The sequence below is a fragment of the Melanostigma gelatinosum genome (genome assembly GCF_949748355.1).
Source record: "Melanostigma gelatinosum genome assembly, chromosome: 16".
Lineage (NCBI taxonomy): Eukaryota > Metazoa > Chordata > Actinopteri > Perciformes > Zoarcidae > Melanostigma > Melanostigma gelatinosum.
The window spans coordinates 9,189,269-9,205,469 of NC_136649.1; the positions used below are offsets into that span (position 1 = coordinate 9,189,269).

The 16,201-nt window shown below is 44.7% G+C and overlaps 1 protein-coding gene across 1 annotated transcript; it reads left to right on the forward strand.

Annotated features, from left to right (window-relative positions):
* Positions 1-14,437: 14,437 nt before the first annotated feature.
* On the forward strand, positions 14,438-15,883 carry insm1b (insulinoma-associated 1b; the record flags this gene model as incomplete). The annotated part of the gene is made up of 1 exon (XM_079286478.1): positions 14,438-15,883. One exon carries the CDS (start codon positions 14,438-14,440, stop codon positions 15,881-15,883), a length of 1,446 nt encoding a protein of 481 aa, XP_079142604.1.
* Between the last annotated feature and the right edge of the window lie 318 nt (positions 15,884-16,201).

Below are 16,201 nucleotides of genomic sequence, written 5' to 3' on the forward strand. Positions count from 1 at the left end.
TTTTTAATGTGTCTTTTTCGTGAGACATGTTAAAAATCCAGCTGGTGGATGTTTTTTTCTATTTTCCAAGGGTGAGAAGACAATCACACAGTAACTCACAACATGATCACAAGAAAGAGTGCATTGGATTCACAATGGAAGGGCTTCTGACACATGATACATTGTGTGTATATATCATGTATCAGGAGAAAGTCCAATGCATACATTTAATATCTTCAGATATATTTAAATAATCTCCTGTGATTTAATCCTGTCATTTTTTTAGAGGTGGTCCCCAGCACTACACTGTCTCTACCTGGCTTCAGATACAAGTCTCTGACGCAGGGGTCTGCTCTTGCATCCCCCACAATGCCTTGGGAGAAATGTCTGCATCAGCACAGTTCACAGTGTTGAGACAGTGTGTGAGCATAATTCTGCGGACTGCTCACTATAGTCAACGGTGAATTATATTTTTTTGCGCCACAGCACCTCTTTAGAACACACAAACTCTTTTTTTAAATGAATTCACTTTTTCTGAAAGATGTATATTCATCCTCAAAATGTTTGTTATCTGCTGTCCAGTGGTGAAGGTGATGAAAGGCCATGCTGAGGAGGAACAAGGGCACTTTGATCACCTAGAGGAGGGCGGTGGTGATGGACAGATGGCATCTGGAGATTACCTGGAATTAATTTAAATCTGTTTCATATGATTAGACCACAGGGTCCACCGTAAAGGATCAGCAAATTCTACATTAAAGGGCACGATGTTGGTCACATCTCAATGTAGATTATGATTCAACATCTCACTGCTTTTGTTCATCTTCTTGCCATGGCACACAAAATAAATCATTCTTGTTAATTGCTGTGTCGAGTTTGCTAAATTTGTATAATTGTAATAAAACCGAATAGTAACAACAACCCCTTGAACACTGGCACACTTGAGAGACTGTTGACTCATCTTCAACATAATTGATACAAATTGCAAACAGATACAAGTCAGCCCGAGTGCAGCCTCTTTCACTTCCTGCTTTCACCCATCACCCAGAAAACACAGAGTACAGTATATTCTTTAAATAAGAGAAAGGAAAGCGATGGATGGAGTGAGAGAGGGTGCGACAATCCGCAGGGTCTCCATCCGATTCCCTTCTTCTCTCTCCACCTGAGTGCCAGTTAATCCTCCCCTCATCCCCCGACTCCCAGCTGGATACAGCAGCTCCTTCTGAATGGCAAGCTGCATTAACGCCGAGGAACTTTCCCCTGCTGCCTGTTCGTCAAAGCTGATTAGAGATTACAGGCCTGCGGCGAAAACACAGGCCTCCATCTCAAATCACTTTCCGCCCCTTTCTCTCCTTTATCCCCTCGTTTCTTTATCTTCTAAATCCCAACTCTCCTCCTTTTCAATGTCATCAACTTTAGCGTGCCACTACATTTTTTTGCCTCTATTCAGTGCTCTTCTTTTGACAGCTGAATGACAAGATGGATGAAGAGGAGGAAGCGGGGGAGAGAAAAGAAGAAAAAAAATAACAACCTTCCCCTCCTGAGTGGAGCCAGAATGATGTCATGGGGGCATTTGTCCTCCTGGTGTGGAGGCTTCCCTTCCCCTGCTAATTACCTTGTACAAACTCGAATCTGATATGGCGGATATGAGGCCCAAATACAATTATTGTGGGCTAACAAAGAGATATTGAGATTCAGGGAATGAGGGGGAGATTGCAAGCGAGATAGTAGGAAAGGCACACGCATGGCCATGCACGCACTCACACATACAGGAACCACATGCACGCACGCACACACGCTCGCATACCCACCCACCCAAACGCGCACTCACACAAAGCACAACCACTTGTCCTTCCCCTCCATTCCCTCAGATAGGCTAATGTTATTACTGGGGTAATTATCCTCATTAGTGCCAGCAGCTGTAGAGAGCACATTGCTTGCTGTTCAAACTCCACCCCGAACCTTTCCGTCTTCACATCCCTCTTTGTATTCACCATAGATCTCATTTGGAGACTTTGCCTTCATCCTTTGCGTGCTTGGTGGAGACAGTTGTAAAAATAGAGCCCCATCAAACATCGAATAAGCCAGAGTTGCCCCTATATTTTCTAACTTCTTCGAGTCCATTTTGTGGATGAGGGTTACTAATGTGTTCTGGCCTGCAGCACTGCACCACAGAGACACATTAGAGGGATGAACAGTGTGAAAAATAAGGAAATTAATTAGAAAATGGCTCAAGCGCACAATATTCATACAATACTTTATAATCTGCAAGAAAATGATACCAACAGATGTTGTTGTTCTAATGAAAATGACAACTATTTGGTTTGTTTTCCATCATTTGCACCTTCCAGGTTTCTTGAACAGTCAAACACAAGATGGCACTGTTTAGTCAAATAACCACTTTACTGCTCTCCAGTGGCTGCTCGGACAGCTCGATCTATTTACATCTAATCGGCTTCATGCTCTTTTTACTTACATCACTTCAAAAAATAAAAAAAATAAACCTTCACAAAAGAACATTAGCTGTCAATGTCCTTCATCCTCTGGATGCAATGGCACTCCCCCATTGGGATGGCTATGAAGAGTTGAGAATAAGTGTTTGCATAACTAAAGGTGTTGCCTGTTTACTGCTGTGATGTTTATATGAAGGCACCCTGAAAATGATTCCCTTCATGCTTTTGAACTTTATGGTCTGTCTGCATCTTTATACACAAATTATGATCAACAGCTGAAACAGCTAAACCCCCCCCCCCCCCCCCCCCGGCTCTGTGAGATTGCCTTTTGTTTTATTGCCAGGCGCTGGTGCGGACAGTAGGTAACCTGTATACCACTAAGCCCCGCATCAGGCGCTAAATGTCATGCATAGCCTGTTTTTATTGGCTGATATGGCCTGTTGTACCCTTCTCCCTTTTCCTGGAAGCCATTGTTAAAGAGCTGGTTGTTAATGCGGCTGACCAGATGGGCTCCTTCTCCCCGCAGCTCTGGCTGAGGGTGTTTACCACGCACTGGGCTGTGGATAACAGGTGAGGCTGCTGCTGGCTTTTCAACCAATAGGAGGGCAGCCATGTCCGGACCTCTGCCTGTAAACCTTTATTTGGCATTTGGGGCCTGACAGGAGTGGGCTTGATAATAACACAAGAATCAAAGTGAATTGTGGTTTATATGTTGGGCTTTTTTTTTTAAAGCGTACACAAGGCTATTATGTGAGATGGTCATGCAAGCGATCACAATAAGTCCATACACGTAACCCATCAAACCTCCCTCTGCCCAATTCACTGAATCCCTTTTATAAGAAACTTCAGTAGAGTATCCAATATCCAATTTGTGTATCCAATACTTCAGATGCCCAGCTTTTTCATTTTCCCCTTCCTAAAATGCAGGCATCATTTCCAAAGATGTTCTGTCCCTTGTGTGACAAAATGTTACCAGCATTAGCTGGGCAAACAGGGAAAATTCCTTTCCTTTTTCCAATCTTGAATTACTGCAATTATAATGGCAACAACAAAGGTAAGGCCAGGCCTGGGATGGTGGAGAGGAGGAGTCTGAATCAATCTGCCTTAATGGATGACCTGTGTCAAGCATGCATGTATGGATTCGTTTTGCCGGAGCACCTGTCCCTGTTCTGTCAACAGCAGATCAGGTTACTGGCTACACATTCACCTGGCTGACACAACTTCCTGTGATTGACAATACGCCGGGCTTTGTTCACTGCTGCTCGCACAACATTGATGCTGCATGTAAAACTATGAAACAGGTGATTTAAAATAAAGCTCTCATTACATATAAAACATCAGCATACTTTCACAAACAATTCCACCGAACGTCTATCTTCTAATTTCAAGATCTGGCTCCAACGAGGCCTCTCAGGGTTATTATGGTGTTCAGCTGCCAGAGCGGCCCACTGGAGCGAGGCTGTGGCTGGAGTTAACATCAACAACAAGGACGGCTTGAATCTGAACTGAAGTGGGAGATCTCTGATTTAATGTTTATGATGCATATCTTGTGATATCTAGAAGAGAACTGGGAAATTAGAGCAGCTGACAGGAGATCAAGCACATGTTCTTCACACTACGTTCTTTATTCTCTTTATCAGCGCAGATATGTCTTTTGAGTTTCTCGGAGCACAGTATGGGGAAATTCCCCTTGGAGTCATGGTGGTTTCATTCAGAGATAAAAATGAAGGAAGCTGACGTTTCAAAGCATTCAGCCAGCTCCACGGTACACTCATGTGTAACCATTAACTGATGTTCAAACAAACGTCACCCAGCCTGTACCTCCGAGAGGTTAACCTTTAATGCGAGGCTCATTAATATTTGAGCCAGGAGTCCGGAGGAAATCTCTACATATTTCATCCAGCTTGCATAAAGCCCCCTCTGGATGGCCTCCCACTCCTGGGGCGGCTCCTGGTGCGGCCTTGCTGCTGCTCCGTGCTATTCACCGTCATCTCCATTATCTCCCTGATGACGAAACGATTAGCTAGCAACCGTTACTCCAACCACAAAGCTGGAAGGGTGATGGATGGACAAAGTGATAGACTCGGGCGGTTGGTTGGGGGGCTTTGTCCTGGATCACTGACACCTTCTATCTTGTGATCCATGCAACCCCCATTGCCTCCATCCAACTCCCAGATCCTACCCAGTTACCCCCACCAGCTGCCTCTGACCCCTCATCATAGCCCTGCCGCTGCTTGCCATGTGCTGGGAGTCAAAGGGTTCCCACCTATCGCTCATCAAAATGGAACCCCACCATCTCCTGCCCCGCGCACTAAATCACAATCAATCGCCGGGCAGACAGAGATGGATTGGGACGTCCGCGACCCTGTACCTTTCAGCGAGCCGCCCGCCCTCCAAAGGGCGGCTGTCACTGACAAATAACAGAGGGGATTGGAGGAGGAGTGAGCAGGTCAAGTCTGCCTCCCCTGGAAGGAAGTTATCACAAAGCAATGGAGGGAAATTCTTTTCTCTTTAGGAAACAACAACATCTAACAGCATGTCTGACAGAAGGACGTGTGGTGGAGAGAGATTTACTTTGATGCAAAAACAGAAAAGAAAATATATATATTTTTAAATTAGATAAATGTGGAGCACAGTTTTCAGTGATTTGGAGAATATATTCTCATGAGGATAAATGATTGGGGAATATAAATGTGGTTTGGTGATACTTACATACAAAAGGGTCTACCCCATAAATCAAACCTGTTCTAAAAAGGTTCAATGATTTGTACAGAAAATACAGCCTTTCATGTTTATTGGCTAACCTATGAGAGGGGAAAGCTACACAGCTGGGTCTAGGCAGTATGTGATAATTCAATTTTGGCTAATCCAAGGTGATAGCATGCTTTTTTTATTAATAAATATCTCTTGCACTTCAACCGTCTCTGTTTCTTTAGCATCATCATTACAATATAAGATACACAAATTAATCAGACTATGCCTAACGTGTCAACTAGTGTTTCTAACAAACCGTTTGGTAAACTTATAATCATTGCCTAAAAAGGTTATTTTACGTTAACTTAATTTGCAACAAATGAAATTGTAGAGTAATTAATACAATGAACCCTATAATGAACTAACTAACCCTGTAAAATAGTTGCACCGTTAAGGGGTGCTGTACCAAGTTGTGTATATAGGACCAAAACCTTTCACTCCAGAGTCACTTATATATACCGTTTAAACTCACATACATGTGTACCGGCCTTCTGATTGTATTGATATATGTACTATCAATACGCTGCCTTCCACAGCCTGACTCATTCCACTTCTTTCTCCACTCTCAAAATAATACAATCTTGACATTCTGCCTCACATCACGTGTGCTTGAAGAGCTGCCTTCTAGTGCTTCCTGATTTACTTCACAACAGACCGAGTGATTGCATCATTCACATGAGCATTGACAACAAATATCATTCAGACATGTAAAAGTCTCCACAATGCCGCAACAGCGAAAGATCTTATTCTGCATTTACTGCCAAGGGCTCAAGGAGCATCATTCACATGTAGATGTGTCCTTCTGGAAGTGCCGCAGCTTTACAATTTCCATTTAGATAAGGTGTAGACACAAATAAAGAAAGGACATTGGGTTCTTCATTTGATTAACTAATCATAGTCTTTGTAATCCCACTCGGAGACCTTGAAGGCCAGTGTCGGGCTGTGCACCCTGATTAGCCTATGCATGATTGCTGTATGCTGCTGCGGCACAAATCAGTTCAAGTAACTCAACCCCATACACTACGCAGTGGCTGTGATTAAACAGGCGATTAAGACATTTTGAATTTCTGGCTGTTTAATCCCTTTTCCCGTTGTCTATAGCCACAGTATAGTCCCTGATCAACAATAACTGAACGCCACATGAATTGGAGTGAGAGGTGATTCGACTCTTCAAAGCTCCCTGGAGTGTGGATGCAGGTTGTTTGTGATTAGCTCGAATTTAGAGGTACATTCTGTTCTTATTGCCTCTTGCCGGTGCAGGGAATTCATTATCTGATTCTTAAGCTGAGGGGAGGGGGGGGGGGGGGGGGGGGGGGAGAGAGACACGCACAGCCTCAGGACTCGTGTAATATCTTCAAGTGAGACCGGAATAATCCATGTTTGTGGAACAAAACATGCCACAAGCGAGGAAGCTTCTGGGGTTCACGACATGTTGACAAACCCGACAAAACACTCTTCAACCTCACGACTCAAGGCTCAAAGTGCCTTAACCCTCTTCCCACTTCCCTGCTAGCCCTCTTCATGATGTGCAGTGGTGTCTGTGTATCATCTGAAGGCTGTATAGAAACTCTACAGCCCCTCTCCATGACTGATCTCTTTTGATAGAGCTCATTATGCAAACTGCTCCCAACTCCCACCGCATAATTAGTGCTTAATTAATTTGAGTGAAATCTTTCATCTGTCTGTGTCCGGCCAGCTCCTTCCTTCCATTTACAACATGATATTAATTTCAGAGGGGGGAATGGCAGCCCAGCTGATAAAAAGGCTGATATAATTAATCAAGTACTGTATCTTTTTCCTCCATTTTTTGCAGGAATAATAATAAGTGTGATGAGCAGAGTCTGATTAACCCTATTATGCTCCCTAATTAGGGTGATCATTTAATAATCAAAGAAGCAGCACAATTAGAGAATGCAAATCATGCCATCAAATGACGAGAGTGCCAATTCTGGGAATTCTTTGTTTGGAAAATGCGGCATTCCAAAGTCAAAGGCCAAAAAAATGTTATTCTCTTAGACATGTTGAGGATGTACTTACATAACTTGAGCCCCACATTTTTTTGTGAATCTCTACAGGCGACAGCAGGAAGCAGGAAGAAATATGTATTTACAATAAATACAAAATGTAACACCATGTTAGTCACAAGCTGATTCTCTCTTACTCTTACGTGAAAGTAAACTCTTGACAATTATCCAAAAGTTTGACATTTGGCTTACTGGCCTTTTAGCCGCAACTTGGATGAACTGAACGATACACACACCACTCTTGTGTGTGTATGGTAAATATGTAACTGGAGCCAGCAGCCAGTTAGCTTAGCTTAGCATACAGACTGGAAGCAGGGGAATGCTGCTAGCCTGACTCCGCCCCAAAGGTAACACAATCTACCTATCAGCACCTCTAAAACTCACAAGCATTTATATTTGGATTGTTTCATCTGTCCAACCACCCTCAACTCAGAAACAAGTGGTTGTTTTGCTCTGTTATATTCCAGAATAGTTCTTGACCGGGTGAAGTAACTGGAGATTCTCTTCATAAAACCACAATGTGATGTTTTTCCACTTTGTTGACATACAGTGTTGATCTTGAGCTTTAGAGGTGCTGGTGTGCTTGACCTTTGGCCAGAGCCAGGCACTGTCTCCGGCCTTTGTGCTCAGCTATGCTACGTGGCTTTACCGTACAGATATGAAAGCGGTGGTGGTTGTCTTATCCAACTCTTAGCAATGAAGCAAAATAAGACATTTTCCCAAAAGGATAACTTTTGTTTTTATTTTCTAAATAAAAGAAGTCATGAGTAATGCTGTACAATTGAGCAAAAAAAGGCTCAACATCGTGTTAAAACACACTTATTTCAAGGGCACGCTGGCACTCATTCCGAGAGTAAGAATGGCAGAATCTCATCACTCAGGCACTTAAAGCCACTCACATGGCACAAACTTGTATTTCCCACTGGCCCTGTGTCTTTTATAGAGCCCAAGGTACTAAGAGGCAGCGGCCACTAAACTCAGGGGCAAAAGTTCAGGACCATGGACAGCAACCCGTCTTCACACACACTCAGTAGACCAGGGGTGCCCAATACGTCGATCGCGATCGACCGGTCGATCGCGGAGGTAGTGCGAGTAGATCGCATACCATTCAAAAAAAAAAAAGAGACGTCCTCATGGCATTTGCCACTTGATTTTCGAACACACGGGTCACCACGTATGCGCGGTCAACCGCGCGAGCTACTGCAAAACTCCGGCGAGCTAATTAGTCAGCCTTCCCATTTATTTCCACTAAAGAAGCTAAATCTGCAGCGCTATGATTTGGGAAACGTCCAAAACCTTGCGTCAGAACTGGAGACGCAACGGAAGGCGTGTGCGTAACTTGACAGTGCGCGCTACACAGAGCAGTTGACAAGCGTCTGTCAGGGTTTGACAAACGCTTTCCAGACTTTGCTTTACTCGAGCCAGTTGCTACACTTATGTGCTGCACATTTCGGGAATATATTGAGGTTGATTCACTTGCATCAAAAATTGCAACATTGTTTCACCTGAACTCGTCTGGAGTGGAGGATGAGATTCTGACACTGCAGCTGAAGTCCAGGGCTCATGGACAGTTTTCTCACAGAGGAAAAGTACCCAAACATGAGGAAATGTGATACCTTTTTGACTGAATTATTCGGCTCTACTCATTTATGTGAGTCAGCCTTTTCATACATGAAGAACATTAAGTCCATACACCGTTCCACCATGACTGATGATCATTTGAAGTCTGCTTGAGGCGCGATACCAGCAGCTACTGTCCGGACTATGCAACTCTGGCCAATCCCATTCAGTGCAAGTCATCAGAGTAAGGGAACGACCAAAAATATACAGAATATATGTATATATATAAATAGATATTCAGCATTTTTAATGTAGGTAGATCATTTTGACTTGGTCATTTTAAAAGTAGCTCGCAAGCCGAAAAAGTGTGGGCACCCCTGCAGTAGACCAACTTCCACAGTAGAGCTGGTGTTTAAAATATAACGCTGTGAATATTAATTCAGAAAACAAGGCCGTTATGTATTTAACAGAGATTTCTGCATGAATCCAATGCATCTTATAATAAGTGAGATAAGCTGACTAATAGTTTAAGGTGATGAGAAAGATGACCACTGTGTCCGTATGTCAATAGATAAAGGATACGGCCCATTAGGCTCGCCAGAGTCCATCTTTCATGCTCCTATGATGCAGCTGCTGTCGGCACTTTCAACAAGATAATGGCGACCTCATATATGGAGTCTATGAGCAATGGCCCTGATTTCATTTTTCTTACGTGGAGTCATTATCAACATCATTGTAATCTTCAGGGAGCCTGTGAGCAACAGAGGACGGACCATTTTTAGTTGTCTACATGTGTAAGAAATGCACTGACTGCTCCAGGCCAAATGCATGTCAGTAAAATCCTTTATATGCTGGCTTCTCTTGCTACAGTGTGAGTGTGTGCCTCCTCCACTTCTTTGTATGTGAGGTGTGTGCGCTTCTCTCTCTGTGTGTGTGTGTGTGTCTACATGAATGTCCCTCAATTTACTCCTCTTCACCCCCATAGTGCAGCTGTGCCTCAGAGGACTCTTGTGAAATAATTGAATGAGCCGGGGCAGGGGGAAACCTGTGGCAGCGAATGTGGTGCCCGCTGGTCTTATTATCTGTAATACGGCAGCCGCTCTGCCTGCACTTTCTCATCCGCTCATGAATACAGAAATGAATGTGGTGGACGTCAGAGGTGAGAAGCAGGCCAGAGCCGTTTTAATCAGTTCCCAGATAGAACAATCACTTTATCCACCTCCACAGCTCAGAGGTGAATTAGTGTTTAACATTCCAGGGCATGCTTTCTGACAGGGGACTCCACCCCCAAACAGCCGACTGTGGAGATTATCGAGAGACACTCTGATGTTTTTGACGAGTAAATTAGAGCTAAACATGCCCCTGGGACTCCAGCCACTGATATGCCTGATATGCAGGAAGACCTCTTTTTAATAAGAGGCTCTTTATGGGAAAAGAAAAAAATTAATCTGTGATTGTCCCTTTGAAGCATTTGTTCACATCTGTGCACACACAAGATAAAACCAATTAAAGCGTCTAACGTTATCCTTGAAGTACTAAGCAACCTTTTTGCAATTGTTGATCTGGCGTTTCATATTTACCTTGCAGTATACGTCTACATATATCAAGAAGACCAATTTTAGTAGTTGTTCAGCTCCACAGAACCTCTTCAGAAATGACATAAAAGCCCAGAAACATCTGTCCTCACAGAGTCATCAGCATCATTGTCAAAATACGGATGACATCGGGGACATTCTCAGTCAACACCGAGGTCCATTAGTCTTAAGCTCAGAGCTATACCACTTTACAGGGCTTTTCACAGTAACCTGGTCTCGCGGGTATCCGTCTAAAGTACACTTTAAAGTCTAGACAGTGACCTTTGTGTTGCTCTCATGGCCAAACGGGCAATTTCCCCATTGATCCTCTGGATGCTACAGTCTGACTTCTTTTCCAGAGGCTCACTACAAACCTTTTACTATTGTTGCTCTTTATAAGTGCAGACTGACTGTTGTTTCACTGTGACTTGTTGACTCCCCTGAGACTGCCAACAGATGGTCTTCCTCGTCTTCCACGAGAAACCCAAACAGTGGCACACAGTTCATATTGGTGGAACACATAACAAATACATAACAGAGGACTCTGTCTTCATTGTTTTCCCTATGAAAACAAAATATATAACAGAGAACCTCCTGACTCTCCAAACAAATCTTCTCTTTGGAAAAGGAAAGTGCATTATAAGGCCAAGCGGTGAGTTGTTCCACTAAAAACAGCAGAAGCAAACAACAAATGTATTTTAATTAAAACACAATCGGAAAAAGTATGTAGATTGATTCCCACAACCAAACAGGTAGATTCATAAACAAAACTGCAACAGAGCAACCACAAAGAATAGAGAAGTATCGAAGACAATGGAGGTGAATTGAGCCATCATCTCTCTGTAGAAATAGTTTAAATGCGTTTTGGAAACACCCAAATAGAGCTATATTTAAAAAACAATCACTTCATTAAACTCCGGCACTTTTGTTCTACTGGGTCATTGTTCTCTTGCTGGTGCCTTCCTGCTCTCAGTTTCAGGGACAAAGGCTCAAGCCGAGGCTGTGCCGTGTCCACAGCCTGCCTGATTAAATCTGGGTCCCTCGCTGGCTCTCTCCATGGTGCTGAAAGAGCCCTCTATCAGATTACACCCAGCCAGAATAGGACCTCAGCTAATCCATTACAATAATTGATTGACAATGCATTGAAGGTGGCCATGTAGTGAGCACCAATTACAGTCATGTCCTATTGCACTTTCAAATTGGCTTGGGTTGGCAAAGCACATTGAGCCAATCATTCATCTGGGAGGTACAGGAGGTTTCTGTACATGTATGGAGAGGATGAAGCTAATCTAATCTTTGTGGAATTACCAAACTGCTCCACAGCTCCCTGGGTAACCGGGTTAATGTTTGACAGGAATGGCACAGTCAGATGCCTGCAAAGAAATCTGAGTGCAGTGTTTTTGGATACTGAAGCTCAACCTTTCTCTGTAAATCCTCAGCATTAATTCTTCATCCTGTAGGTGGTGCAATGAAGTAAGAACTGGTTTCTGAGACCAGACCATAACTTCTGGTTATTGAGTCATGAACTATCAGACCTGCGACAGCTTAGCCGTCTTTTTAAAGTGACTATTTGTGGAAAGCTGAGCAAATTTAGACCTACAGTAAAAATAAAATATTTTTTTCATCACTAAAAAATCATTTTAAACTATTATTTATTCATATCTTTAAATGTTATCATATCACCTGAGACATTAGATTGACAACATGGCCTCCTGGCTGTGAGGAAACTGAGAACATTTAAAATCCTACAGCATGCCACACGGTTTAGGAGGATGAAGTTGAGCTTGCATTAAAGTAGCTGCAGCTGTATGCTAATTAGGCGCCTATGCTTCCCGTCCGCCAGTGCAGCACGCGCCACTGATCAAACACGCGCATGCGTCTGTGTAGCCAGCAGCACACCGGCCCACGCACCCCACAGAAATTATCATGGGGGAAAGAGGAACTCGTTAAAATGCCATCAAAGCATGTAGTCCCAACAAACCACGACTAATAGATGAGCAGACAAGAAAGAACAACAAGTAACAGAGCAGAGGAGGCGAACACGAGATACACCGAACAACAAGTTTGGATAATATTTATGTCTAAGAGCAAATGTAAAGGAATAGCCTGTGGGCGAGTCAGCGAAACAGGGAAAACAAAAATTAGAAAAGATTAAAAAATAAGAAGGCATGTAGGCAACTTTAAATATGTGGTTTTCGATGAATACTTAAAAAATATGTTCAAACTTCACTGAATTAAATCATTGAAAGTGTCTATCTAGTTTGATCTCTCTCTTTTACTAATTTATAAAATATATACATATTTTTTTTCTTGTTTTAGCAAATATGTCATTTCACCCTATCCAACCAAAATAACGGTGTGCTTTCAGGCAGGTGAGAAGGCGCCGGCACACAGAGGCCTATTGAAAGGAAGGCGCAGGCCTGCGGCTCAGCGCCGATTGTGTAATTATTTGACTTGGTCATAGTGCAGCTTTATGCAAATGAGGGGAACAATGTACGACGATGGAGATTAATTCCTCCCTGGTCTGCCGAGTGAAAGGAAAAAGAATGCACTCTCTGCCAAGTGGCGCTCTGCAGCCTACATTTAGCCATTATAACGAGGGGAAAAAGACAAATACACAATATATGAGGTATGCACGGAAACCATAGGGGAGCTGGTGAAGAAAATTAGACACAGACAGTTGTCTGAAATAAAGATGTTTTTGTCTAACAGTCAGGAGGCTGCAGAACTAGACCCGTTTTAAAGAAACGGAGGTTTGTTTGAAGAAATGATGAAGGTATTACACATCTTTACTTGTTTAACTTTGGATTCAATGCACACTTTAATCTTGAAGATTACAAACTTCTATCAGCAAACTAAACAGAAAGATCAACAATTACCATCCTGAAAACAGCACATATTTGTACAAACAACAGTTCCACACTGTATACAGAAACAACAGCACCTTCACTTTAACTTTGCATATCTGTGCAGCATTTTGCTACACAAGCCTCGGCTGCGGCCTTCTTTGTCTGGAGCACTGATTCCGCCCAGCACGCGTCTAGCTGTGGGCCAGATTGGCCGTGAGTCCCGTTAAGAGGTCAATTTGCCTTTCAAACCACAAAAAAAGACAGGGATATTCAAGAACGGGCAGACGTGGCTATTGTGCAAAGACCAGAGGGCCTTCTTATTACTTATGTATGCAGCGAGATGTCTGATTTATATGTCGAGTTAAACCGAGACAGACACGTGCCCTACAATAAAGAAACACCCCCTCTATAGTGTTTATTTAAGACATAATAAAATAAAGGTCTATAAAACCTTTTTGGCCTCTTGGAAGGCCTGCGTAATGTGCGCAACGGTCGTGCGTAAAAGAGGAGCGTCGATAGAGAAAACAAACAAGTCTAAAACGTGTGGAGGTAAAAAATACAAAAACAACAACAACCTGAAACATTGAACTGAGAGAATCTGGTTTCACAGTTGTGCATATATAGGAGAATGGTCTCTTTGAGCAACACCACAGGATAAATTGAAAGAAACACAGCTTTGGGTTTGTATGTAACCAAACTTGTCTCATCCCTGTCTTAATTCTAAATTTCGATGATTGTGGTCGTGACGGACATTTCCTTTTGGCAGCTCCGGGGCCCCCAGAGGAGAGCCACAAAGCCGTGGCACGTGTGCGTTTGTATAGGGGCCTATCAGACCGTAAAAAGAGGAGGGTCCCGTCGTGTGCCTCTGTCGGGGAGGGGCCGAGCGCACACATTAATGTAATAAACCGCCAGTACATCTGCTAAGCTATCTGCACATCCTCCAACGAAATCCACCAAACCCCGACTCTGAGCCCTCCCACAATCCAATCCACTGGGATCCAGCTTTCATCTGATTGGACAGGGATTCTGCAACAGGGGGAGGGGGGGGGGCGAGAACAATAGCATCATTCCGGCATAAAAAGAGTGGAGCTATGCCTTGGAGACGAAAACATTTCAGCAACAGAATAATCGATATACCGGGGAGATAAAGTCCCATACGCCTCTAGAGTTGCCATATTTTTAACAAACCTGGATACTCCAGACTTTGCCCGCCTCCCTGAAGTGCCTTTCCGCTGTCATTCGCCAAGATGCCCAAAGGATTCCTGGTAAAAAGAAACAAGAAATCTGCACATATTTCCTACAGGACTCGGTCAGACGAAGATTACTTCCAGGAGCATCCCACCCCAGCTGCCTTTCCGAGTTATGTGGACCCCTCCCCGCCGATGTCCGTGGCGGCCAGTCCAGACCGCGCCGCAACGTCTCCGGATTTCAGAGCGGCTGACGTACCGGTGCCAAGACTGGAGAAGCCGGTACAGTTCGGCAACCCAGAGGCGGTGTGCCAAGCCCTCTACAGCCCCACCCGGCCCATCAGCAAAGAGCACGACAGGGGATATTTTGAGCGAAGTTTCAATCTGGGCTCGCCAATTTCTGCCGAGTCATTCCCGACACCTGCCTCCCTCTCCGGCCTGGACCACCTCCTGTACGCCCCGGTTGACCTGAAAATCGGCACCAGCAACAGCAGCCGCAGCGGCACCACCAGCAGCCTCCCGGCGCCAAGCAACCGGGTTGCCACCAAAAGACCCGCAGCTCACGGCACAGAGCGCAAATCTAAACCCGCCTCCAAGAAACCCAAAGCCATTAGGAAACTCAACTTTGAAGACGAGATGACGACTTCTCCCGTGCTTGGTCTCAAAATCAAAGAGGGACCGCTGGAGATGAAGCCGAGGTCGCAGTCCGGAGGAAAGCCTCTGGGGGAGTTTGTGTGTCAGCTGTGCAAGGAGGCGTATGCGGATCCCTTCTCCCTGGCTCAGCACAAGTGCTCCCGCATCGTCAGGGTCGAGTACCGGTGTCCCGAGTGCGATAAGATGTTCAGCTGCCCAGCCAACCTTGCCTCTCATCGCCGCTGGCACAAACCCCGGACCACCGGCGCGTCGGCGATGCCACCGGCACAGGGCATCAAAGCCGACACGGCCAAAATGCCACCGCTAGGTGTCAAGTCAGTCACCGACGAAGCCAAAGACATGAGTGACAGAGACACCCCGAGCCCAGGTCTGTCCGAGTCGGGCTCTGAAGATGGCTCATATGACTGCCAGTACTGCGGGAAGAGGTTTAAGCGACAGGCATACCTAAGAAAACACATCATGGCACACCAGGCCTTGCAAAAGAAAGTGCTGGAGGAGCACGGGTTTCAAACCGGTGACCACCCGGCCGAGCAGGCTCCGGTCGTATCCTCCTCCTCCTCCTCTTCCTCCTCCTCAGCATCATCATCCTCAGAGGAAGCCTCAAACCAAAGCCCTCTCAATCTGAGCCCAGCGGACTGCCTGCTGTGCCCGGTGTGCGGGGAGAGTTTCACCAGCAGGGCCGGCCAGGAGAGACACCTGCGCCTCATGCACTCCTCCCAGATTTACCCGTGCAAATACTGCCCCGCCACTCTCTACAGCTCGCCGGGGCTCACCCGGCACATAAACAAGTGCCACCCCTCGGAGAACAGGCAGGTGATCCTGCTCCAGATGCCGGTGCGCCCCGCCTGCTAAAGACAACACTAACCTCGTGCCTTTAATGGAGGGGATGGGGTGGGGGATAAAAAAAAAAAGGAGAAACAAAAAAAGTGGCTTTGGGGTTAAAAAAATGAAGAGTTTGTGATGCTCACTGCCATAACTTTAGGCCAATGAAAGGCAGGGCGGTTTGATGTTTAAGTGGTGTTTAATGATGTGTCTTTTCCATGCCAATCAGTGATTGTTGAATGCTTCTCTCTATATTTGAATTACATATAGGCCTATTTTGAGATTTTCTTTCTCAAATTAGTTTATCAAGAAAAAAAAAGAAAGAATACAAAGCGTTAGTTTGACTGT